The sequence below is a fragment of the Episyrphus balteatus genome, chromosome 1, assembly GCF_945859705.1.
Source record: "Episyrphus balteatus chromosome 1, idEpiBalt1.1, whole genome shotgun sequence".
In the NCBI taxonomy this organism is placed as follows: Eukaryota; Metazoa; Arthropoda; class Insecta; order Diptera; family Syrphidae; genus Episyrphus; species Episyrphus balteatus.
Genome location: NC_079134.1, coordinates 140,488,920 through 140,516,547, shown reverse-complemented (window position 1 = coordinate 140,516,547; position 27,628 = coordinate 140,488,920). Strand labels below are relative to the sequence as shown.

General features: G+C 28.6%; 2 protein-coding genes across 3 annotated transcripts in view; both read right to left on the bottom strand.

Annotated features, from left to right (window-relative positions):
- Positions 1–27,563, bottom strand: part of LOC129907185 (TWiK family of potassium channels protein 18) — a 38,204-nt gene extending 10,641 nt beyond the window's left edge. The window contains exon 1 of one of the 2 annotated variants that reach the window (XM_055983281.1): positions 27,154–27,563. The gene's annotated coding sequence lies outside the window, so the exon portion shown is untranslated. Of the gene's footprint in view, positions 1–21,133; positions 21,702–27,153 lie in introns of those variants that run through there. The other variant, XM_055983282.1, reaches the window with a different exon arrangement.
- Positions 2,057–3,106, bottom strand: LOC129911064 (uncharacterized). The gene has a single exon (XM_055988724.1). It carries the CDS (start codon positions 3,104–3,106, stop codon positions 2,057–2,059), a length of 1,050 nt encoding a protein of 349 aa, XP_055844699.1.
- Positions 27,564–27,628: the final 65 nt, after the last annotated feature.

Sequence of the window (27,628 nt, the reverse complement as noted above, 5' to 3'; positions counted from 1 at the left end):
CCATATTTTAATGTGTTAAACGAAATAGAGCTTCATTATTGGAAAATGTTCTACATACCTACACGGAGAAAACAGACCACATAAAATTAACCGGATCCCACCTTAAATTAAGCGGATTTCTGCATGGTTTTTTGCTAAGATGATTTCCACTTTAAATTAAGGTGACAATAATTTTAAAATTTTAATTTTTTGTCGGTTTTTTAAGATGAAAACTCACATTAAAATAAAATGAATTTCACATTAAATTTAACTGAGTTTAAGTGGAATCACCTTATTTTAAGGTGGTGAAATTTAATGTGCGCATCATCTTATTTTAAGGTGCCATTTTTTTCTCCGTGTATGTATTATTTTATTTTCACATCATTCATATAAATAATATACAGGGTTAAAATTTATGACCTCACCTGTATTATACACTACAGCGTTGTTTAACAATGTGAAAAGAAGTGGTGTTCATAGATACAATGCACCAAATCAAAGTCTAAGAATTCTATCACTCATAAAATAAAAAGTGTGTTGGAATTTTCATAACCTATACTAACATTTAAAATCTTACCCAAGGGAAAACTGATGGGCGTTATCTAGAATTTTTGATACTCGATTCTATTCGCGGAGGAAACATGTCTCGCAAGGCAACTGCATTAATATTATGTACGTAAATAATATATTAGCAGTATTCCCGCTATTTTCGGCGACATGAAATTGATTTGGGACAGGACAAACTAATAAATTGTTTGCTGATTAGGTCACAACTCACACGATACTCTCAACTCACAATTTGTAGCTTGTGATTCGTCACGAGGGAGTCATTGGTGGTGTAAAACCATTCTTGACTCGAAACACGAAAAACCTATTTCGACATATGACCCTGAAAGTAGCAGACAACAGACAAAAAAAATCTTTGGCAGCGGATATCTAAGAAACAAGAATAAAAAATGGATTTCTGTAAATGGCGATTTGTTGTAATTTGGATTTTGAATATGTGCCATTTTTTATTTTTTTTATTTCGGTAATGTGTAAAATTTTACAGTAAAAATAAAACTTTGGCAAGCTCTCCTGGGCTAACGAATGGACATTATTTAATGAAATTGAAACAGTATACTTACTTCTCAAAACTCTAAATGTGCTATTTTTTAGTTTTTCGATTTTTTGCTTAGATCATTTGGCAGCTCATAACTTCCTCAAAAATGACTATTTTTGAGTAAATAAAAAATATACATAAAATATTTTGAATAATCTACATGTGCTATTTTTTAGATTTTTAAATTTTGTAATGGGTGATTTTAAATTTCGAAAAAACTAATTTTTAAAAGTTTGGCCGCGGATATAAAAGCCAATATTAATCTTAAAAAACAAAAAAAAAATATGCACGTATTTGTTTTTTCAAAACCTACATGTGCTATTTTTTAGATTTTCAAATTTTGAATTTTTTAATTTTAAATTTTTAAAAAAACTAATTTTTAAAAGTTTGGCCGCGGATATAAAAGCCAATATTACTTAAAAATGTTTGAAAAAAATTTGCATATATTTGTTTTTTCAAAACCTACATGTGCTATTTTTTAGATTTTCAAATTTTGAATTTTTTAATTTTAAATTTTTAAAAAAACTAATTTTTAAAAGTTTGGCCGCGGATATAAAAGCCAATATTACTTAAAAATGTTTGAAAAAAATTTGCATGTATTTGTTTTTTCAACACCTACATGTGCTATTTTTTAGATTTTCAAATTTTGAATTTTTTAATTTTAAATTAAAAAAAAAACTTAATTTTAAAAATAAATTCTTTTATTGTGGGCTTAAAGTCAATTTTATTCAATTTTTATATATTATATTTTTTGGCGCAACGTTTCAGGGATGGTTATCCCCTTCATCAGGCCTTTAAATAAAAATATTTTAAATAATTAATAAAATATTTATAAATTACAAAGTTGGAAAACTTACAAAATATAAACAATATTTGATGAAAACAAAATTATTTATGATTTTTACAAAATAAGCAAAATATTTAAAATGAAAACAAACTCAAAATTTAGTAGTAAAAATACATAAGTAAGGTAATTTAACTTTTAGCTAAATGACTATATATAATACTAAGACCATCGCAGTCCGATCTTCTGTTGACAACATTTTCGTTCTTTTGAATGTGCAGCATTTCTAATAGCATACGTTTAGAATAATGATTTTCTTGTTGTAAGATTTTTACATTATCAAAATCTGGCCTGTGGTCTTCCTCTAAACAATGCATAGCTAGCGCCGTTTTTTGTGAGTTACCGGTTCTCACATCTGATTTGTGTCCGGATATCCTGTTTTTAAGTTTTTGTTTCGATGTTCCAATATAAACTTTTGAACAAGTATTATTTCCACCTAAACAAGTAATCTGGTATACCACGTCTGATTTGTCTTCTTTTTTAGTTTCGTCTTTTAGTTTGGTAAACACATTTGTTTTTAGTGTATTGGAAGATTTGAAAGCTATTTTTATCCTTTCCTTATCTCTTATTGGAGCATTTGTTAGTCTTTCCGAAAGTTGTGGAACATATATAGAACTTCTATATATTCTTTGTTGACCACCATCAACATTTCCAGGTGTTGTTCTTCCATTATTATAATTTGCAATCAAAGATTTAGTAATTTGTATTGGAAATGAATTTGCCGAAAGTGTTTCTGAGATAATTTTTATGTTTTTTTGAATAAAAGAAGAGTCACTATTATCCAAAACTCTATTTATAAAATTTTTAGCCGTGTTAATTATAATTTGCTTTGGGTGTTTTGAATTGAAATTTATAAGCCTTCCGGACGATGTTGGTTTTTTATACCAATCAAAAATGAAATGATTTTGATTTTTAATGACCAAAACATCTAAATATGGTAGTTTTCCATTTTCTTCAATTTCAACAGTAAACTGGATGTTTTGATGATAAGAGTTTAAAGCGTGTAGTGTTGAATTTACATTATTTATTTTGAGTATAGCAAATAGGTCATCAACATATTTTACAACAAATTTTGGTTTATCAGAAAGGTTTTTAAAAACTTCTTCTAATAGATCTTCCATGATAATGTCTGCCAATATTGGTGATAAAGGACTCCCCATGGGAACACCTTGTTTCTGCATCGTGGATAATAACTATTTAAAATTTAACAACCAAATTTATAAGCAAAAACAAGGTGTTCCCATGGGGAGTCCTTTATCACCAATATTGGCAAACATTATCATGGAAGATCTATTAAAAAAAAAAATTTTTAAAAACCTTTCTGATAAACCAAAATTTGTTGTAAAATATGTTGATGACCTATTTGCTATACTCAAAATAAATAATGTAAATTCAACACTACACGCTTTAAACTCTTATCATCAAAACATCCAGTTTACTGTTGAAATTGAAGAAAATGGAAAACTACCATATTTAGATGTTTTGGTCATTAAAAATCAAAATCATTTCATTTTTGATTGGTATAAAAAACCAACATCGTCCGGAAGGCTTATAAATTTCAATTCAAAACACCCAAAGCAAATTATAATTAACACGGCTAAAAATTTTATAAATAGAGTTTTGGATAATAGTGACTCTTCTTTTATTCAAAAAAACATAAAAATTATCTCAGAAACACTTTCGGCAAATTCATTTCCAATACAAATTACTAAATCTTTGATTGCAAATTATAATAATGGAAGAACAACACCTGGAAATGTTGATGGTGGTCAACAAAGAATATATAGAAGTTCGGGAGCGGTACGATTGATCGCAAACTAAAATTTCTTATAACGAAATCTCGCATTTTTTTAAATTTCACGCAAAACAAAATTTCGCATTTTTAAAATCTTGCATAAGAAAATCTCGCATTTTCAAAATCCCGCAAAACAAAATTTCGCATTTTTAGAAAAAATCTCGCTTCTGCATAAAATTCTCGCTATAACAAAATCTCGCACCACAAAAATCTCGCATTGTAAAAGTCGACAAATTCGATTGAATTAAGTCCTTTTAATCCTTATGCCAGTTGATCTTGAACACTATGAACAACTGAAATTGAAGTCTAATATGCATATAACAAACTTTTACCTTTTCTATCTTTTTCTCATAAATAAACAACAAAAAATAACAAAAACAAAACACAATAAATTCCCAGGAAAGTTTAATTGAAAAATAAATTACTTCAATAGTTAACAAACAAAAAGTAAAGATAATATACATAATTCCATACAAAAACAATAATTTTAAGATAGCGAGAGGTTTTGAGCTACACTTCGCAAGTAATCAATTTTTGACAGTTGTAGTCGTTTTTTATATATATTTTTTAAAGATGTATTGCGGATAACGGTTTTATTCCTTCGTTCAGCATTTCTTTTACATCTCGATTGCTGCAGCTTAAATTTTCTCATAACAATTTCCCTAGAAAGATGACCGACCAAACTGTAGACACCAACATGCCTTTTATTTACGATGGCATTTAAGTGCATATGCCAGGCTTCCACATTATTTTGGGTTCGTTAAAAGTTCGTGTCAACAATATTCCAGAAACGTAAAGAAGTAGGTTATGCATAGGTAATATCAGACAGACTTATAATCTCGCATTGAAATAAAATATTTATTAATTCGCGCGCGCGAATTAATAAATATTTTATTTCAATGCGAGATTTTAAATTGCGAGATTTTAGTTTGCGAGATTTTAATGTTGCGAGCTTTCGTTAAGCGAGATTTTGTAATTGCGAGATTTCGATATAAGAGATTTCATAATGCGAGATTTTAAGATGCGAGATTTTAAAAACGAGATTTTAAAATGCGGTCAATCGTACCCAACCCTAGAAGTTCTATATATGTTCCACAACTTTCGGAAAGACTAACAAATGCTCCAATAAGAGATAAGGAAAGGATAAAAATAGCTTTCAAATCTTCCAATACACTAAAAACAAATGTGTTTACCAAACTAAAAGACGAAACTAAAAAAGAAGACAAATCAGACGTGGTATACCAGATTACTTGTTTAGGTGGAAATAATACTTGTTCAAAAGTTTATATTGGAACATCGAAACAAAAACTTAAAAACAGGATATCCGGACACAAATCAGATGTGAGAACCGGTAACTCACAAAAAACGGCGCTAGCTATGCATTGTTTAGAGGAAGACCACAGGCCAGATTTTGATAATGTAAAAATCTTACAACAAGAAAATCATTATTCTAAACGTATGCTATTAGAAATGCTGCACATTCAAAAGAACGAAAATGTTGTCAACAGAAGATCGGACTGCGATGGTCTTAGTATTATATATAGTCATTTAGCTAAAAGTTAAATTACCTTACTTATGTATTTTTACTACTAAATTTTGAGTTTGTTTTCATTTTAAATATTTTGCTTATTTTGTAAAAATCATAAATAATTTTGTTTTCATCAAATATTGTTTATATTTTGTAAGTTTTCCAACTTTGTAATTTATAAATATTTTATTAATTATTTAAAATATTTTTATTTAAAGGCCTGATGAAGGGGATAACCATCCCTGAAACGTTGCGCCAAAAAATATAATATATAAAAATTGAATAAAATTGACTTTAAGCCCACAATAAAAGAATTTATTTTTAAAATTAAGTTTTTTTTTTAATTTAAAATTAAAAAATTCAAAATTTGAAAATCTAAAAAATAGCACATGTAGGTGTTGAAAAAACAAATACATGCAAATTTTTTTCAAACATTTTTAAGTAATATTGGCTTTTATATCCGCGGCCAAACTTTTAAAAATTAGTTTTTTTAAAAATTTAAAATTAAAAAATTCAAAATTTGAAAATCTAAAAAATAGCACATGTAGGTTTTGAAAAAACAAATACGTGCATATTTTTTTTTGTTTTTTAAGATTAATATTGGCTTTTATATCCGCGGCCAAACTTTTAAAAATTAGTTTTTTCGAAATTTAAAATCACCCATTACAAAATTTAAAAATCTAAAAAATAGCACATGTAGATTATTCAAAATATTTTATGTATATTTTTTATTTACTCAAAAATAGTCATTTTTGAGGAAGTTATGAGCTGCCAAATGATCTAAGCAAAAAATCGAAAAACTAAAAAATAGCACATTTAGAGTTTTGAGAAGTAAGTATACTGTTTCAATTTCATTAAATAATGTCCATTCGTTAGCCCAGGAGAGCTTGCCAAAGTTTTATTTTTACTGTAAAATTTTACACATTACCGAAATAAAAAAAATAAAAAATGGCACATATTCAAAATCCAAATTACAACAAATCGCCATTTACAGAAATCCATTTTTTATTCTTGTTTCTTAGATATCCGCTGCCAAAGATTTTTTTTGTCTGTTGTCTGCTACTTTCAGGGTCATTTCGACATTCAGTGTGGAGAATGTGAAAAGTTAAGAATTTGTGTTAATATAAGTAAGTGAAATGCGAAGATTTTGGTAAATATTAAAGAACTTCGGAGACAAAACGGATCCCTGTGGCACTCCATATTTGAATGTGTTAATTGCTTCATAATGCAATTTGGGAAACGGTGCTTTTAACGATTTAATGGCAAAAGTACACCCATTATTGCAAAAAGTTACATAAAAGTTGCAATGAAAATGACAATGAAAAGATCAAAATTTTTATTTGGATCAGTTTTTTACATGGCCTCAAAATTATTGAGAAAAATTTGGAAAAAAATTGTCTTTTATTTTTAGCTTTAACGTTTCAATAAAGCATTAACAAAATATATTAAATTTTCGATATAATTTTTTTTAATGATCTACCTAAAAACAAGCGGATTCCACATTAAATTACGAAGATTTTTGCATTGTTTTTTTGCCAAGATGACATCTTTTTCTATCAAATCTTCTAAATTTCTTGAATGCGCAGATTTAAAAGAAATCCATTTAATTTTAGCGGAAAATCATCATACTTTTATAAGTATGAAAAATTGTAAACTAAAGCTAAAGTCTGACTATAGTTTTTAAATTTTCATTTTTGGTCGGTTTTTTAAGATAAAAATTCACATCAAAATGGAATGAAGTTCACTTAAAATTGACAGAATTTAAGAGCATTCCACTTATTTTAAGCGAAAATTGTATTTTTTAAGAGGGTGGGATTTAAGGTGGACATCATCTTATTTTAAGCTGCCCTTTTTTCGCTTTTTTCTTTTGCATGTTAAAAAAAAGAAGCAATGTTTAACAATCCTTAGTTTAAAACCTGTAGGTTTGATAAAGAACCTATACCTATAATAAACTCAAAGTCACGTTTCTTATTTTGAAATCGGTTTAATGCTAAGCGCACACATGCGATTTTGATCGCGCGATTATTCAGTCGCAAATTAGATGACAAGAATTTCAATGACTGTAGGCACAATTTTCAATTTTTTAATCGCGGGAAGCATGTGTGTTCAGAGGCATTGAAATCCATGTGATCCATTTTTGCGACTGAATAATCGCGCGACTAAAATCGCATGTGTGCGCCTAGCCTAAGAAATACTGAAGAACAAACTTTAAATAAATATTGGACTACAGATAGGTGAAAAACTATGTTTTTTTAAAAATTTGTTCGTGATTTTTGTCTATTTTTTTTGTTAATTAAAAAAATATAAAAAAAATTACGTTTTTAATCACCAATTATTACTTTCAAATGTAAAAACAATGAATGTTGTAAACATATTTTGTTCCCAGTAAAATGTTAGTTTTGTTTTATAGAACCAATTTTTTAATAGTCAGATAAACCTGTGTTTGAGCTTATTCCTAGGAATATGTATTTTTTATATTGAAATTTTATTCGTTTGAAAAATGAAGGGTAAATATTTTGCCTTCATCTAGCTGATATATATTTTATTTTGTATATTTAAAATCTATTGTTCATGGAACAAAACCTCAGGCTGATACCCATAAGAAATAAGATGCACGGGTAAGAAAATAATGTAAGAGACTTGAAACGTGGAATATATTTTGTTTTATTTATTTCCAAACATATTGACCTCTGGGAGCTAACACATTTCTAAATTTTCCAAATGAGAACCGTAAAAATATACAGCTACAGATAATATTCAACTGTGGATAAAATTTTTACAAAAATTACAAAATTTATAGGTTAAACTTAAGTTTTTTTTTTTTTAAGTAGCTTAAACGGTGTCTATGAATATGCCCCAAAGCCCAATAAGTTTCTTCTTTTCTTAATTTTAGTATATGAATAAGAAACAGTTGTAGAATGTTAATTTATTTTACAATTAATTGGAACAGCTAAAAAAGATTTTGTATTTTATGGTTATTAAAATGATTTTGTATGAAAAATTTCGTCGAAATCGATTGAATCGATTACGATTAAGAAAGCAGTTCTAGACACGTAGCGTTACTTACGGTTCAAAAGATATTTTTCTACTTTTAAATTATAAACTCATTTGCGACATTACACATCAAAAATTGTTATTAAAAGCGTTAGAGTCGTTTTGGAGAAAAATGAGTGTTTTTATTTTGATTATATGGCAGGCACGAAAGGTATATTGATTTTGATCCTAAAAATAAAATTTTAGTTTTTTTTTCCAATTTCAAGTTCAAGACAGACAGAATTGTGGGCACACTTTGTTTGCATTCTCTTTCATCGTAATTTCATGTGTAATTGTTATGCTGAGTTCTACTTTTTTAAGAATCCTAAGTTTCTTTAAATAATTAAAAAATACTGTCGATAGAGGGTCCTGCCCTGATCAAGGACAGGGGCCTCCAAAGGACTAAGCTACGCCACTAATAAAAGTTTGATGTCAGATGCTTTCAAGTGATTTTGAAATATCAAGTACAATTACATTTTGATTCACCAAAATTACTTTAATTTTTCATAAAATGTTTCCATAGAAAAAAATTATTAGCTTTGAACGATTCATGAAATGGTTAATTTCATCCTTATTTAATTGTTTACATGCGTTTAGGTTTGTAATTTGTATTCAATACATAGCAATGTACACTATAAACACTAAGTAGTGTACATTTCACCATACTTGTAAATTAGCAATGTTCTTTAATAACAAAATATATTCCAACCAACTTCAAAGAATTTGTGTTTCTGTAAATTGATGTTTTTCTATTACTTTATATACAAATTCTTTCAAAGATCTCTTACTTAAAACAATATTTTGGCAAACACAATTTTCAGGTATTTTAGATATTTGAAAAATTCATAATAAAACATATTTTTTTTTTTTCAAAATTATAATTCTAGACAAAAACTAGACATTTATATGTTTAAAAAATTATTTCAAAATATTTAATCTACAATCATTCTCAAAAAATTAATTTACCATGACGTTAATTTTATTTATTGAAAGGTACATAGGTATTTAGTTTGTATAATATTTTTTTTTTTTTTTTGGTTTATTTATTGATTACAAATACTTATGAGTTAGTTTTTAAAGTGGCGCCATAATTATTTAAAAATGAGATTTTTTTTCTTGGCATTGAACTATGAAAAAAGAAATATATACCTTCAATATGTTTTTGTATGATTAAAAATATAAACTCAAGGCATTTGAATGTTTTTGTTTAGAAAAAAAAAAAAAAAATCATAAACAGATGCTCGATGAAAAGTAAAATGAGTCAATTTAATTGCGCCCATGTAAACAAGTTAAATGAAGATATCATTTAAAGTATTGAGTTAATTAATTTCCACTTGTTAATCGGAAATCATTTCTCAATACACCATAATTGTTTTTTCGTGTATATTAATTTATTATTAACGGTACATGTCTTTCAATAGGACCGTTTTTATTTCCAATTTTCTTGTAAACGACTAAATCGATTTTGATGAAGTTTTTGACGCAGAAGCGTTTAAGTAACCCTTTTATATAAAAACGAACATTTTTGAATACAAAAAAAATCAATTTTTTTTTTATTAATATTATAGCTTTTATTTTCACTTCTTTAATTATTATTTCAGAACTACAATACAAAAAATATCTCCAAACATTCGTACACCACCTTCCTTGTTTATCCTAATTTGATTGACAAAAATTAGATCAACAAACAGAATGTCTGAAATTGAAATTTTAATTTCGATTTCACATAAATAAAATATTCCGAAATAATCCATATTGTGAAATTTATTTTTAATGTATGTTTGTTCTGGATGTGGCGCTTTTACGAATCACCTGTCTAAAATAAACAAAGCCAGCAGAAACTAATCGTTAATTCACCTGCGGTAACTGTGTACACGAGACACCTAATAAAAGATGATTTATGAACTTAAGCAAACATTTACACGAAAACTAATATTTTCCAAGTCTACTGTGTGTGTTTGGGGGATTTTCGAAATCTTTGTATAAATTTACTATTATTTCTCAATGTTGATTTATGTTATCCTATTGTAAGCATTATGAAGATCAAAGACTAAACTATATTTAATAGTGGTTTAAAAAAACATCTTGAGTCGTAAAAAACTAACAAAAAAAAATACGGTTTTTATCGTTTAATTAAATTTTAATGTTTTTTTAATCCAAATAAAATTACATGCGGTTTTCAAATTAACTATGAACGCGTTGCTTCGCATGTCTTAAATACTCCAACTCAATTTACCCAATGTACCACCATAAAAAAGGGGAAAAAATATCTAAAAGGGGAAAAATCTAAACTTACAAAAACATTAAACACAATCTTTGAACAATGGAATCTATTTAAATAAAACTCAATTTCAAATAACCTATCGTATTCCACGCTTAGTGGACTTTTGAATTTCTCAGATCTATTGAAGACTAGGATGCTTTAATTTTGTATTCACTCCTCAAAATACTTAATATTACATTAATTACATTTTTTTTTTGGGTATATCAATATATCAAACAAATTTGAGCCGGCTTCTGAGCGGCAGCAGCCCCAAAAAAGACTAATACATTGTTACGACACATCGTGGTTGAAGAAGCCTGCCTGAATCTGCATAAATTCTCTATGATTTACAAAAATACATAAAATATCGAAAATGATGTCTATTTTTATTCAATTACACGGTGTAACACTCAAAATATACGCGGGCGGAGACCTATCAGGTTTTGTAGAGCTAGTCGCACTGAATACGAAACGGTATTTGAAAATCCCCTAACACCCCCAAAATCTGAAGTTACGGGCAAAAAACGGTTTTGTGGACCTTCACCCATTGAAAAAATTCTAGCTTCGACAATTTTTTACCCATTTTCGATTTTGTTACAGTTTCTGATAGAAGATAAACATACCTTTTCAACAATGTATAAAACATGTAACTCGGTTAAACCACTTAGAATTTATAAGCTGTCAAAATTAAAAAATTCCATATTTTTCGTCATTTGCCCAACTTCGGCATCAGTTTAAAGTATATGTTTTCAAAACAACATGTTATTTAAAAAATATATTCATAAACTATATCTATTTCCCAATCAATCTAGGTATTTTTTATGAAAATCACTCCAAAATTGACTTAGAAAAAAAAAAATTTCGATTTCAACCCAGATACAGAAATTCGAACTTTTAGGTATAGAACAAAAATGTTGTTTCGGCACGTAGTAGGATAACCTTGGCGCCAGGATTTGATAACGGGTTTTTATAGAGGAGCTCAATACAAAAATTTTTTTCTTTGGGAGGGGGGTCTATCTCCCCCCGTTTAGGTGGAAGGGGCAGTTTTCTAAAAAAAAATTATCAAAATAAAAAAAAATTATTAAAAAACAACGGAAACACTTACAGTACTAAATGATACCATTCCCGAAAGGAAAAATTGTACATTTCATTCTAATTTTTAAATCAATATAACATAACCAATAGTTTTTGAAATAATCGATTTCAAAAATAAAAATAGGCAAACAATTTTTTTTTTAAACTCATTTTATACTATTTTTGTCCAGACTGTGAATTTTAGTAAAAAAAATTACTCACACAGAAAACTGCCTTAATTGATTCCTTATCGAACAGTGAAAACTATATGTTTCTATGTCTTCTAGTTTATGAGAAAATTGAAAAATTATTTTATCAGATTTTTCTTTTTTCAAAATATTTTTTGTTTTTATTTGTTTTTATTTTTCAATTTTCTCGAAAACTAGAAGACATAGAAACATATAGTTTTCACTGTTCGATAAGGAATCAATTGAGGCAGTTTTGTGTGTAAAAATTTTTTTTATTAAAATTCACAGTCTGGACAAAAATAGTATTAAATGAGTTTTTAAAATTTTGTTTTCGCCTATTTTTAACTTTGAAATCGATTATTTCAAAAACTTATGGTTATGTTATATTGATTTAAAAATAAGAATAAAATGTACAATTTTTCCTTTCGGAAATGGTATCATTTATTACTGTAAGTGTTGCCGTTGTTTTTTTAATAATTTTTTTTTATTTTGATAATTTTTTTTTAGAAAACTGCCCCTCCCACCTAAACGGGGGGAGATAGACCCCCCTTCCAAAGAAAAAAATATTTGTACTGAGCTCCTCTATAAAAACCCGTTATCAAATCCTGGCGCCAAGGTTATCCTACTACGTGCCGAAACAACATTTTTGTTCTATACCTAAAAGTTCGAATTTCTGTATCTGAGTTGAAATCGAAAATTTTTTTTTCTAAGCCAATTTAGGAGTGATTTTCATAAAAAATACCTCGATTGATTGGGAAATAGATATAGTTTATGAATATATTTTCTAAATAGCATGTTGTTTTGAAAACATATACTTTAAATTGATGCCGAAGTTGGGCAAATGACGAAAAAAATGGAATTTTTGAACTTTGACATCTTATAAATTCTAAGTGGTTTAACCGAGTTACATGTTTTATACATTGTTGAAAAGGTATATTTATCTTCTATCAGAAACTGTAACAAAATCGAAAATGGGTACAAAATTGTCGAAGCTAGAATTTTTTCAATGGGTGAAGGTCCAAAAGACGGTTTTTTGCCCGTAACTTCAGATTTTGGGGGTGTTAGGGGATTTTCAAATACCGTTTCGTATTCAGTGCGACTAGCTCTACAAAACCTGATAGGTCCCCGCCCGCGTATATTTTGAAACATCATTTTTGTAACACAGTGTTATTGGTCTTTTAGATTTTTCCTCAAAATATTATGTACATTATAAAGTTTTTATTTTTATGAATAAATTAAATACAAAATTAATATTTTTTTTTAAAGTTTTTAAATACCTACTTGCATTTTTTTCTTCAGGAAAAAAGGGGATTTTTTTACTAAAAAGGAAAAAAAAAGTTTTGGTGTTAAAAAAGGGGAATTTTTATTTCGAAAACCTGGGAACCCTGCCAACAGGTAAAACAGTAAACAAAAATCAATAAAAAAATGGAACTTGTCAAAAAGTTTCCTACTATTCATCAAAATAACTTCTTTCAAGAAAGATTTATTAAAGAATGGATTTTTTGAAAAAAAACATAAAAAAAAAAACAAAAAATGAACATGATAGGTACAAGTTTTGATTTTTTTATGATTTTTTTTAATACATTTTCTTTTTTTGTTTATTTATTTAATTAACAGCAAACTTGCTATGTTGCGTTTTTAGGCGACTGTATAGAGGGGTTTTTGGAATTAATTTTTTTAGACCAAAGAATAACGGTACCTGCATATAACGATTTTGGAAAAGTATAATTTTCTCAAAAACGGCCCCATGCATCGGTTTAAAAAAAATTTCTAATCTTAGCTTTTATAAAGGGTCTATCTTTTAATCATTTTTAATTTCTTTAATACTAAGGGTAGGTACCTATTTTTTTTTTTTTTTTTTTTTTCTTTCAAATCAGACTATTAATTCGATTTTAACAAAAAATATTTATATAATTTTAATATAAACCAAAAATGAAGTTTTGAAAAAAATATTTTTTTTTTAATTTGAAAATTTTTTTTTGAAAAATTAAATTTAAAGTCTTAAAAAAATGCAGAAGTCCATTTTTAATTTATACCTAATAAGGATTGCATAATAACTCATTTCGTAAAGGTTGTGGCTATTAAGAATGGCCATTATAAATTGTACTATTGGTAAACATTAATAAATATTTGGTTCATTGCTAAAAAAAAGAAATTGAGAGTGGAAAATCTCAACACTAAGATTGAGTTTTTAGCTTTTCCAAGGTTCAGAAGTGCTCCACAATTTCAGCGAAAATGAGCTCTTTTTTTATATGTGCTCAGTCAATTAGCAAAATTTGAAGTTTCTGAAATAACGGGAAGTGCTACTTAAAACTTAATTTTTATTATCTGTGCTATTTTATAGTGTATTAGTATTTATTTCTGAGACCCTCTTTGACCAGCATAACAATGATTTTAGTTTTAAATTTCATTCTTTTTCGTATAGAATTTAAATGGGGTAAAAAATTAACTGAAGTTCCTATAGAACTTGGCTAGACACTATCGTGAAGTAAAAAAAAATCATACTCCTTAACTTAGTCCAACCCATGATTGGCATCTATATGTACATATATCCTTAATAACAAATCTAAGACAAGGTGCTCAACATCGTGCGTCGCAATAAGGAAATTGACTTAAATTTTTTGAGGTTATATGAAAATATGAAAGTTTTGGGAAACGTATGTAAATAGTTCTGTTGTTTTTGTTAATTTAAGTCCAAATTATTAGCCTCCGAGGTGAAAAGTTCGAAACACTAATAATACATTTAAAAGAAGTCCGAACAACGATACAATTGTTACAACGACAAAGTTGTAACTTGTAAAAGGTTGAAAACTTTAGTTATACAGGGTGTCCCAAAAGTAATGGTTCAAACGAAATATGCTGATAGGCCAACTTAAGGGCTCTCAGAATTTGGTAACTTGTTCATCCCAAATCCTCACGGTTTTCGAATTAATGCATTTTTTGTGAAATTTCGAAAAATTCCTACTTTGCAACAGTATTTTGCTTCCTCCGTCCCCAATTGGTTTTTGTTTTGTATGGTGTGACACTGGTTTATTACTTTAAAAAACTTGTCCCGTTATTGCAGTTTTCAAAAAGGTATACAAGTTTGAAAAGTTGTAGTTAGATCGAAAAATATTACAATTTTAATTCAACAAAACAGGGTTTTTCAGACCAAAAATACAAACATCTATCTATCTATCTATCGACATTTATCTATCGACATTTATCTATCCACATTTATCTATCGACATTTATCTATCGATATTTATTTATCCACATTTATCTAGAGACATTTATCTATCGACATTTATCTATCGATATTTATCTATCGATATTTATCTATCCACATTTATCTATCCACATTTATCTATCCTCATTTATCGATCCACATTTATCTATCGACATTTATCTATCGACATTTATCTATCGATATTTAACTAGAGACATTATTTATCTATCCACATTTATCTATCGATATTTATCTATCCACATTTATCTATCCACATTTATCTATCCACATTTATCGATTCGACATTTATCTATCGATATTTATCAATCTACATTTATCTATCCACATTTATCTATCGACATTTATCTATCCACATTTATCTATCGACATTTATCGATCCACATTTATCTATCCACATTTATCGATCCACATTTATCTATCGACATTTATCTACCGACATTTATCTATCCACATTTATCGATCCACATTTATCTATCGACATTTATCTATCGATATTTATCTATCCACATTTATCTATCCACATTTATCTATCCACATTTATCTATCGACATTTATCTATCGATATTTATCAATCTACATTTATCTATCCACATTTATCTATCGACATTTATCTATCCACATTTATCGATCCACATTTATCTATCAACATATATCTATCGACATTTATCTATCGACATTTATCTATCGATATTTATCTATCCACATTTATCGATCCACATTTATCTATCGACATTTATCGATAAATGTGGATAGATAAATGTGGATAGATAAATATCGATAGATAAATGTCGATAGATAAATGTGGATAGATAAATGTGGATAGATAAATGTGGATAGATAAATGTGGATAGATAAATGCGGATAGATAAATGTCGATAGATAAATGTGGATCGATAAATGTGGATAGATAAATGTCGATAGATAAATGTCGATAGATAAATGTGGATAGATAAATGTGGATAGATAAATGTGGATAGATAAATGTGGATAGATAAATGCGGATAGATAAATGTCGATAGATAAATGTGGATCGATAAATGTGGATAGATAAATGTCGATAGATAAATGTCGATAGATAAATGTGGATAGATAAATGTCGGTAGATAAATATCGATAGATAAATTTTGATAGATAATAATGTGGATCGATAAATGTGGATAGATAAATGTGGATAGATAAATGTGGATAGATAAATGCGTATAGATAAATGTCGATTGATAAATGTGGATCGATAAATGTGGATAGATAAATGTGGATAGATAAATGTGGATAGATAAATGTGGATCGATAAATGCGGATAGATAAATGTAAATAGATAAATGTGGATCGATAAATGTGGATAGATAAATGCGGATAGATAAATGTCGATAGATAAATGTGGATCGATAAATGTGGATAGATAAATGTGGATGGATAAATATCGATAGATAAATGTCGATAGATAAATGTGGATCGATAAATGTGGATAGATAAATGTGGATAGATAAATGTGGATCGATAAATGTCGATAGATAAATGTCGATAGATAAATGTGGATAGATAAATGTGGATAGATAAATGCGGATAGATAAATGTCGATAGATAAATGTGGATCGATAAATGTGGATAGATAAATGTGGATCGATAAATATCGATAGATAAATGTCGATAGATAAATGTGGATAGATAAATGTCGATAGATAAATGTGGATCGATAAATGTGGATAGATAAATGCGGATAGATAAATGTGGATAGATAAATGTCGATAGATAAATGTGGATAGATAAATGTGGATAGATAAATGTGGATAGATAAATGTGGATCGATAAATGTGGATAAATAAATGTGGATAGATAAATGTGGATCGATAAATGTCGATAGATAAATGTCGATAGATAAATGTGGATAGATAAATGTGGATAGATAAATGCGGATAGATAAATGTCGATAGATAAATGTGGATCGATAAATGTGGATAGATAAATGTGGATAGATAAATGTGGATAGATAAATGTGGATGGATAAATGCGGATAGATAAATGTCGATAGATAAATGTGGATCGATAAATGTGGATAGATAAATGCGGATAGATAAATGTCGATAGATAAATGTGGATCGATAAATGTGGATAGATAAATGTGGATGGATAAATATCGATAGATAAATGTCGATAGATAAATGTGGATCGATAAATGTGGATAGATAAATGTGGATAGATAAATGTGGATAGATAAATGTCGATAGATAAATGTGGATAGATAAATGTCGATAGATAAATGTGGATTGATAAATGTGGATAGATAAATGTGGATGGATAAATATCGATAGATAAATGTGGATCGATAAATGTGGATAAATAAATGTGGATAGATAAATGTGGATCGATAAATGTCGATAGATAAATGTGGATAGATAAATGTGGATAGATAAATGCGGATAGATAAATGTCGATAGATAAATGTGGATCGATAAATGTGGATAGATAAATGTCGATAGATAAATATCGATAGATAAATGTCGATTGATAAATGTGGATAGATAAATGTGGATAGATAAATGTGGATAGATAAATGTGGATAGATAAATGCGGATAGATAATTGTCGATAGATAAATGTCGATAGATAAATGTGGATCGATAAATGTGGATAGATAAATGTCGGTATATAAATGTCGATAGATAAATATCGATAGATAAATGTCGATAGATAAATGTGGACAGATAAATGCGGATAGATAAATGTCGATGGATAAATATCGATAGATAAATGTGGATAGATAAATGTAGATTGATAAATATCGATAGATAAATGTCGATAGATAAATGTGGATCGATAAATGTGGATAGATAAATGTGGATCGATAAATGTCGATAGATAAATGTGGATAGATAAATGTCGATAGATAAATGTGGATAGATAAATGTAGATTGATAAATATCAATAGATAAATGTCGAATCGATAAATGTGGATAGATAAATGTGGATAGATAAATGTGGATAGATAAATATCGATAGATAAATGTCGATTGATAAATGTGGATAGATAAATGTGGATAGATAAATGTGTATAGATAAATGTGGATAGATAAATGTGGATAGATAAATGCGGATAGATAATTGTCGATAGATAAATGTCGATAGATAAATGTGGATCGATAAATGTGGATAGATAAATGTCGGTAGATAAATGTCGGTAGATAAATGTCGATAGATAAATATCGATAGATAAATGTCGATAGATAAATGTGGATCGATAAATGTGGATAGATAAATGTGGATAGATAAATGTCGATAGATAAATATCGATAGATAAATGTCGATAGATAAATGTGGACAGATAAATGCGGATAGATAAATGTCGATAGATAAATGTGGATCGATAAATGTGGATAGATAAATGTCGGTATATAAATGTCGATAGATAAATATCGATAGATAAATGTCGATAGATAAATGTGGACAGATAAATGCGGATAGATAAATGTCGATGGATAAATATCGATAGATAAATGTGGATAGATAAATGTCGATATATAAATATCGATAGATAAATATCGATAGATAAATGTCGATAGATAAATGTGGATCGATAAATGTCGATAGATAAATGTGGATAGATAAATGTCGATAGATAAATATCGATAGATAAATATCGATAGATAAATGTGAATAGATAAATGTCTCAAGATAAATGTCGATAGATAAATGTCGATAGATAAATGTAAATAGAGACATTTGTCTAGAGACATTTGGCTAGAGACATTTGTCTAGAGACATTTGTTTAGAGACATTTGTCTAGAGACATTTGTCTAGAGACATTTGTCTAGAGACATTTGTCTAGAGACATTTGTCTAGAGACATTTGTCTAGAGACATTTGTCTAGAGACATTTGTCTTGAGACATTTGTCTAGAGACATTTGTCTAGAGACATTTGTCTAGAGACATTTGTCTAGAGACATTTGTCTAGAGACATTTGTCTAGAGACATTTGTCTAGAGACATTTGTATAGAGACATTTGTATAGAGACATTTGTCTAGGGACATTTGTCTGGAGACATTTGTCTAGAGACATTTGTCTAGAGACATTTGTCTAGAGACATTTGTCTAGAGACATTTATCTAGAGACATTTATCTAGAGACATTTGTCTAGAGACATTTGTCTAGGGACATTTGTCTAGGGACATTTGTCTAGGGACATTTGTCTAGGGACATTTGTCTAGGGACATTTGTCTCGGGACATTTGTCTAGAGACATTTGTCTAGAGACATTTGTCTAGAGACATTTGTCTAGAGACATTTGTCTAGAGACATTTGTCTAGAGACATTTGTCTAGGGACATTTGTCTCGGGACATTTGTCTGGAGACATTTGTCTAGAGACATTTATCTAGAGACATTTGTCTAGAGACATTTGTCTAGAGACATTTGTCTAGAGACATTTGTCTAGGGACATTTGTCTCGGGACATTTGTCTCGGGACATTTGCCTGGAGACATTTGTCTAGAGACATTTGTCTAGAGACATTTATCTAGAGACATTTATCTAGAGACATATGTACAGGGTGTCCCAAAAGTAATGGATCAAACGAAATATGCTGATAGGCCAACTTTAGGACTCTCAGAATTTGGTAACTTTTTTATCCCAAATCCTTACGGTTTTCGATTTAATGCAGTTTTTGTGAAATTTCGAAAAATCCCGAATTTGCAACAGTATTTTGCTTCCTCCGTTCATAATTGATTTTTGTTTTTTACAATTCTTTCACTAAAACATTGCCTAATAATAAGAAATAATTAATTAATCAAAATATTTTTCATTTCATACGTCATTTTGCTGTAAATTAATAAACAGTTCCATGTTTTATAAAAACGCAATTTCTTTCTTTTATTTCAGAGCAACACCCTGAAAAAAATTTGTATGGTGTGGCACTGGTTTATTATTTTGAAAACTTGTGTTATTGCAGTTTTCAAAAATGTATAAATGTTTCCAAAGTTGAAGTTAGAACTGAAGATATTACAATTTAAAAGCAACAAAACAGGGCTTTTCAGAGAAAAATAACAAAGAAAAATAAACACATTTTCTCGACTGTTGTTTGTTTATTTCTTTTTGAACAAAAGCCTCGATTTTTGTTTGTTATTTTGCTCTGAAAACGTCTGTTTTTTTGCATTCAAATTGTGATATCTTTCGTTCTAATTTCAACTTTGGAGATTTTTATACATTTTTGAAAATAACACGACAAGTTTTCAAAATAATAAACCAGTGCCACACCATACAAATTTTTTTTAGGGTGTTGCTCTGAAATATAAGAAAGAAATTGAGTTTTTATAAAACATGGAACTGTTAATTAACTTGCAGCGAAATGGCGTATGAAATAAAGTATATTTTGATTAATTAATTATTTCTTATTATTAGGCAATGTTTTAGTGAAAGAATAATAAAAAACAAAAATCAATTATGAGCGGAGGAAGCAAAATACTGTTGCAAATTCGGGATTTTTCGAAATTTCACAAAAACTGCATTAAATCGAAAACCGTAAGGATTTGGGATAAAAAAGTTATATTTCGTTTGATCCATTACTTTTGGGACACCCTGTACATATGTCTCTAGATAAATGTCTCTAGATAAATGTCTCTAGACAAATTTCTCTAGACAAATGTCTCTAGACAAATGTCCCTCATCATCAACAAATCAGTCAAAGATCACAACTACCGGATTTGATATATATGTACATATGAACATGTACAGTATATTGGGCAAAAGGATGCAGTTTTGAAATTAAACCATTCAGGCGGACAGATATTTTCACAATATTTTGAAACCATCAATTAATCTTTACAACATTCTGTAATAAAAAAAAAACTTCTTAAATTTTCTTCTTCATATTTCAAATTTTCTTTTGGAAAGTGTGAACTGACACTAACTGACATGTGACACTTATTTCATGTTCATTAAATATATATGAGATGACTATGCAAGATACTTTTGCTCGAGTTCATTTTCACAAACATCCACAGATCGTTCATCAAAAAAAAACGAGAGAAAGAAAACGACAACAAGGTAAGCTAGACTGACGGCATCACTGTCTGGATCTTTCACGCTAAGTGTACAAAAATAAACACAATTACCTGCCCGCAATCACCCAGTTAATGTCTTCCATATTTTAAATTCAACGTCGTCGGCGTTTTCGTTATTGCTGGTGTAGAGTATACTGCTCCTGCTAGTGCCGGTCTAGGTTTTTTTTTTTTAATTAATTTTATTTTCAATTCAAATTCCTTGTAGACCGCATACACGCCATTAGCGTATTAACCTCGTTGATGTGCTCATCAATGATGTTTGCACAACATTGTAAAAATTTTGATTTTTTTGTATTTATAAAATCTTTTTGTTTATTGACAGCAGATGCACGAAATAGCACAAATATTTAAACTAAAAAAAACGTAGGTAATTTTTAAATACACATAAATACATATATTTGAAAATTTAAACAATTTGTTCGCATAAAAATAAGGCGCTCATGTGTTTTTCAATGTTTCGGAGATGTATTCTTTGCAATGACGTCAAAAACAATTCAAAAATCGACCACATAATAGGTTAGAAACGGTATAACAATGAGGTGTTTTTGAAAAAAAAAAATTACTTTTCGCATATAATTTTGTTTCTTTTTTTTTATTTTCGAAAACTATCGGAGGTGGATTTTTCGAACCAAACCGTTTCCGACGAACACTAAACAACGACTGAAGAAGACTGGAAGTTAGAGAACAAATATTTTTCATAGTCCATTTGAATCTCAAAACTTCCCATAGAATGACGAATAACAATTGAAAACAAATGTTTATTTTAAAATCCTCGATCACTCTACACACTAAAAGCGTGATAGATGTGTGATCGTCATAATCTTCCAACGCCTGCCCAGATGATCTTTCTACAATATTTGGTTTTTTTTTTTCGAAAAGAGCAAAGGCACTTGGACTCGAGCTGGCACACTCTCGATTTTATTACCGGCACGAACCGATCGTGCGTTCATAAAAACAATTTGAATATACCTACGTCATTGTGACTGCGTAAAATAGAAACTAGTTGGTATACAATTACGAAATGTATTTTTAGTTAAAATTAAATAAATACAAAAAAATAAATAAGCATTTTTTTCGGGAAAAAAAAAACTTTTCATTCATTCTTTATGTTTTTTGGTCAAATGCTGATACGTGCTTTTGGGCACCATAGCTTTTCAAATGATACACATTCATATGTTACAGAATTTGTCAACTTGAAAAAAAAAAAAAACAAACAAACTGTCAAAGTTCAGTGACAAAACACCCACATTGGTGTTTTTTTTGTTTTTGAGAATATTCCTTCAATGTTAGTAAATTACTTATCACAGATAGACAGCTGAGTTAATGAGTAGCAATATTGGTGTTCATAAACTTGGCAGTCAACTTAAAAAAATTGCAATAAAAACAAATTAGATAAAAAAACAAAAATAATGCTTACACTCTAAGTCGATCGTAGTATAAAAAATTATAATTTCAAAAAGAACTTCGTCTCGATTTCTGTTCAATATTATTAATCTGGACGTCAACAAAACAAACATTTTTGTTATCAACTTTATTATTTAATTATTTATTTAGGTATTTTTTTAACGAAATAGAAAAAAATCTCTCAACGAACAATAATTAAAAAAAAAACCTATAAGTCGCAGTTACCGTTTGTTTAAGCATTGCTAAAAATATGGTATTTTCAAATACATCTATTGTTCATGAAATTTTAATGGAAAAATTACAGCTCAGAATTTTCTTTTTATCCGACCGTCAAAATGCGTCGATTGTATGAAGATTAGACTGATTCAAAGCATTACCCAAAATATTGTTGGAAATGACGAAAAAAAAATACTGTAAAAGTTTCAGCCCTTAATATTAACATTAAGTACCGCCGCATCGCAAATTTCTATTTTTTTTTAATCAGTCTAATGAAGATGATGGACAAATATCAATTTTCCAAAGCTGAGTCCGCAAGTCATTGTTGCTTTATAATTTGTTTCTTAAAATAAGCTTAAATTCTTTGCATTAAACTTTAAAAAAATTGATTATTTAGGCAATTTAGTGCAAAACGACTTCTTCATTTTTTCGTCTTTGTTGACACCTCTAAAAATGGCGTTTGGGGTCTTCCCCGACTATATCCTAGTTCATCAAGAGGCGTTACATACAGATAGGCTAAAATGCTACGAAGAATAGTTAAACTATTTTTAATTCAAGGCTCATGGCGCTTCCTAAAAAGAGCATAATTCCATGAACATTGTTTTCATCGTCCGCGTGTCGTTAGAAGTTTGGGTAAAAAACTTAATTTTTTAACTTTAATCAATTTTAATTTTTTTGATTCATGTATAACGTCTAAGAACAAAAGTATAAACTTCGATTTCTCATCGAAACTAAAAATAAAATGAATCATTGGCTTTTTGGGTACTAATTCCGAATTTCATCACTTCTTAAAAAAAACACCCTTTCACTCAAGGTAATTTTGTAGAGTCTGTAGATTCTTAGTTCTTATAACAAACAAAACTTTTTCACCAAGTTTAAAAAATTATCAATCTGTTAAGATACCTTATTTCTCACACATTACTCAACACCTAAAAAAAAAAACACCCTTTCACCAAAAGTAGTTTTAAGAACTACTGCCTTATCTAAAACCTTCATCCCGAATTTAGTGATGTTTTTTACATGGGTTTCGGTTATAGTCGGTGTTGAAGCAACACCTCTTAGAGCAATCGAATTGACTTTATTTTTATGTCATTATCAAAAGGCATACAAAATACATTAAAACAAGTGTCATATCATTATATTCCACAAATAATTTGTTTCACTATATTTTGGACATTCACCTATTTCCGCGAAAAAAACACCCTTCCACCCAATTTTTTTTTTTTTACTACTATTTTGCAAACTTTTTAAATTTGAAGGAGTATTTAACTGACTTGGGGTGTAAACATCATCTATATCTAATATTATACGTGTGGTGTGGTTTAAATATACATTAGAAAATTGTCATTATTCTTTTGATTTTTTACTTTGGTGTATTTAAATATATAATAATATGTATCATAAAATTGTTCTTTTATTATATGAGACAAATCAGAAAGCCACAAATTATTTATAAGAACGCGACAGACTTTTAATTTATGTAGGCAGATGAATTGTTTTTAAAAGAAGGTTTTTCATATTATTATTTTTTTTTTATTTTGGAAAATTAATACTTCATCATCAGCATTATCTTTCTTGTTTGATGTTAAAAGATTTATCGTCGAAAATCCTTCTATAGATTGAATTTCGTGTTTTTATTTTAAAAATATAAAATAATCATTAATATTGTCTTTTTCATGATTTCAAACAAAAAAAAAATTCTCTGCTTAAAAATTATTTATTATCTGAGGAAAAATGTTTTTAATTGTGTAGGTACTCACTCATGTAAGTTCTCAAGTGAAAGGTTCATTTGGGATCTTCATGTAAAGTATTTTTTCAGTTAGCTCGATTTGAAGCTCACAGCTCACAACCAATGCCCGTTTATGTATCTTAAGTTGACGAAATAACCCCCAAAATAAAACATTAAAATCTGAACCTGCAACCATAGCATCTCACCTGAATGAAAAATTAACAAATAATGTTCAAATTTTAATAGTCATGGAAATAATTATTATATTCAATTTTTATTTGTTATTCGATAGAAAAAAAATATGCCATATACGCCGAGTTATACAACATAAAGATATTTCATAAAAAAAATTCTCCTACAACATGTTTTTACAATGCATTAAAATATTGAAAGAATTTCTCTCCCCATTGATCCATAATAGTCCATTCAATTTAGTCAAAATAAGGTCATGAAATCGGATTGCGAAACAAATTTATTTCATGGAATGATTTCGTTTGTTGGGATTATAGGAGGTCTGGAGCCGCCACCATTTTGTAAAAGATGTTTTTATTTCTTTACCGCCGGGTACAAAGGGGTTAAGTCACTAAATTGCACTTTCCGGGTTTCGATGAAATAAGAATAACCTCTTTTTTTCTCTTTTATTTGGTATCAAAAACATAAATTTAGAACAACTCTTTTCTATAAAAATAAGAGGATCAATGCTCAAAAGTTCATCTATTAGCTCAACTTCACATTTTCAGGCAAACTATCAATTATGACTTAACCCTATAACATAATGTAGTTATAGTTTTGCATCAGCCTAAAATTTGAATTTCTAAAGAGCTTCAAAAACTCTGTTGAATATTTGAACTTAAAGAGCTTTTTTTCGATTTTGTTTTGCTTTGCCTATGAATTTCTATTATTCTACCAATCCTAAAAGTATGCAACTTATTTTTAAACATTTAATGAATTTTGATGTGGCAAAAGGAGCTACGACACCAAAAGCTCAATTTTAAGTTTTCAGATAGACTTTGCTTGAATAATTGGGTTTTTATATTTTCGATTAACTGCATATACATATTTCGAAAGTTGGTAGATGAAGCAGATTAAGATTACTTTTATTGTTTTTGCTAATTTGTGTCTAAAACTTAAACAGCCCTATTGTGAGATTCACGTGAACAAGATTCCACCCGGAAAAATTGAATTTCACTTTTCCCCTATTGCACTTTCCGGGTTTCGATGAAATAAGAATAACCTCTTTTTTTTCTCTTTTATTTGGTATCAAAAACATAAATTTAGAACAACTCTTTTCTATAAAAATAAGAGGATCAATGCTCAAAAGTTCATCTGTTAACTCAACTTCACATTTTCAGGCAAACTATCAATTATGACTTAACCCTATAACATAATGTAGTTATAGTTTTGCATCAGCCAATGGCCTCTAAAATTTGAATTTCTAAAGAGCTTCAAACACTCTGTTGAATATTTGAACTTTAAAAGCTTTTTTTCGATTTTGTTTTGCTTTGCCTATGAATTTCTATTATTCTACCAATCCCAAAAGTATGCAACTTATTTTTAAACATTTAATGAATTTTGATGTGGCAAAAGGAGCTACGACACCAAAAGCTCAATTTTAAGTTTTCAGATAGACTTTGCTTGAATAATTGGGTTTTTATATTTTCGATTAACTGCATATACATATTTCGAAAGTTGGTAGATGAAGCAGATTAAGATTACTTTTATTGTTTTTGCTAATTTGTGTCTAAAACTTAAACAGCCCTATTGTGAGATTCACGTGAACAAGATTCCACCCGGAAAAATTGAATTTCACTTTTCCCCTATTGCACTTTCCGGGTTTCGATGAAATAAGAATAAGCTCTTTTTTTTCTCTTTTATTTGGTATCAAAAACATAAATTTAGAACAACTCTTTTCTATAAAAATAAGAGGATCAATGCTCAAAAGTTCATCTGTTAACTCAACTTCACATTTTCAGGCAAACTATCAATTATGACTTAACCCTATAACATAATGTAGTTATAGTTTTGCATCAGCCAATGGCCTCTAAAATTTGAATTTCTAAAGAGCTTCAAACACTCTGTTGAATATTTGAACTTTAAAAGCTTTTTTTCGATTTTGTTTTGCTTTGCCTATGAATTTCTATTATTCTACCAATCCCAAAAGTATGCAACTTATTTTTAAACATTTAATGAATTTTGATGTGGCAAAAGGAGCTACGACACCAAAAGCTCAATTTTAAGTTTTCAGATAGACTTTGCTTGAATAATTGGGTTTTTATATTTTCGATTAACTGCATATACATATTTCGAAAGTTGGTAGATGAAGCAGATTAAGATTACTTTTATTGTTTTTGCTAATTTGTGTCGAAAACTTAAACAGCTCTATTGTGAGATTCACGTGAACAAGATTTCACCCGGAAAAATTGAATTTCACTTTTCCCCTATTGTGAGTTTCGGGCGACAAGTTTTTCGGAAAGCTCCTTGTATTTTCAACTTTTTTTTCAGGTGATTTGTCAGGTATTCGACAGCTCTTCTCTCACTAAAATTTTGGTACCGAACAAGAAACTAGTTTAGCGGAAAATGTAAATTCCCTTCGGGTGAAACTCACGATAGCCTTTTAAATTCCGGGCGAACAAAAATATTCCGGGCGGAAAACATTCCACGTGAAACTCACAATAAAAATGTATTTAAATAAGATGGAAAGAAAATATTTATATAAACTCACCTCCACAAGTTGTTATAAAACGTTGTGACATCTCCTCGTTTTAGAATCGATATCTGGGTTGAAAGTTGAATTGTATCAATTGTTAACTAGTGATCCTTTTAAATATGTTTCAGACAGAAAATTTACAAAATGAGCAGTTTGTTTTAAAAGAAAATAGCGTTGTTCCATCTTAGCCGCAAACTCTTAAAAGGTGAAATTATTAAAAATAGACTTTAGAAATTTAATCATTTTAAATATTTTATTTAAATTCTAAGCGTCATGAGTACAAAACCGTTAAAATTAAATTTCATTAAGTACCTAGTTAAATAGTATGTAGTTAATTATTATTATTCTATCTAAAAATGTATAATATGTTTATATGAATTTCCAACAAGTTACCATAAATAGAAAAAATAAAATACAAAGTCTCATTTTTTTAACATTATTCAAAAAACCAATAGGAAAATATAGAGAAAATATATTAAACAAAGCTTTT

Bases quoted from the DNA above. Each gene is read 5' to 3' on its own strand.
- LOC129911064 (XM_055988724.1), bottom strand. From the start codon at position 3,106: ATGCAGAAACAAGGTGTTCCCATGGGGAGTCCTTTATCACCAATATTG.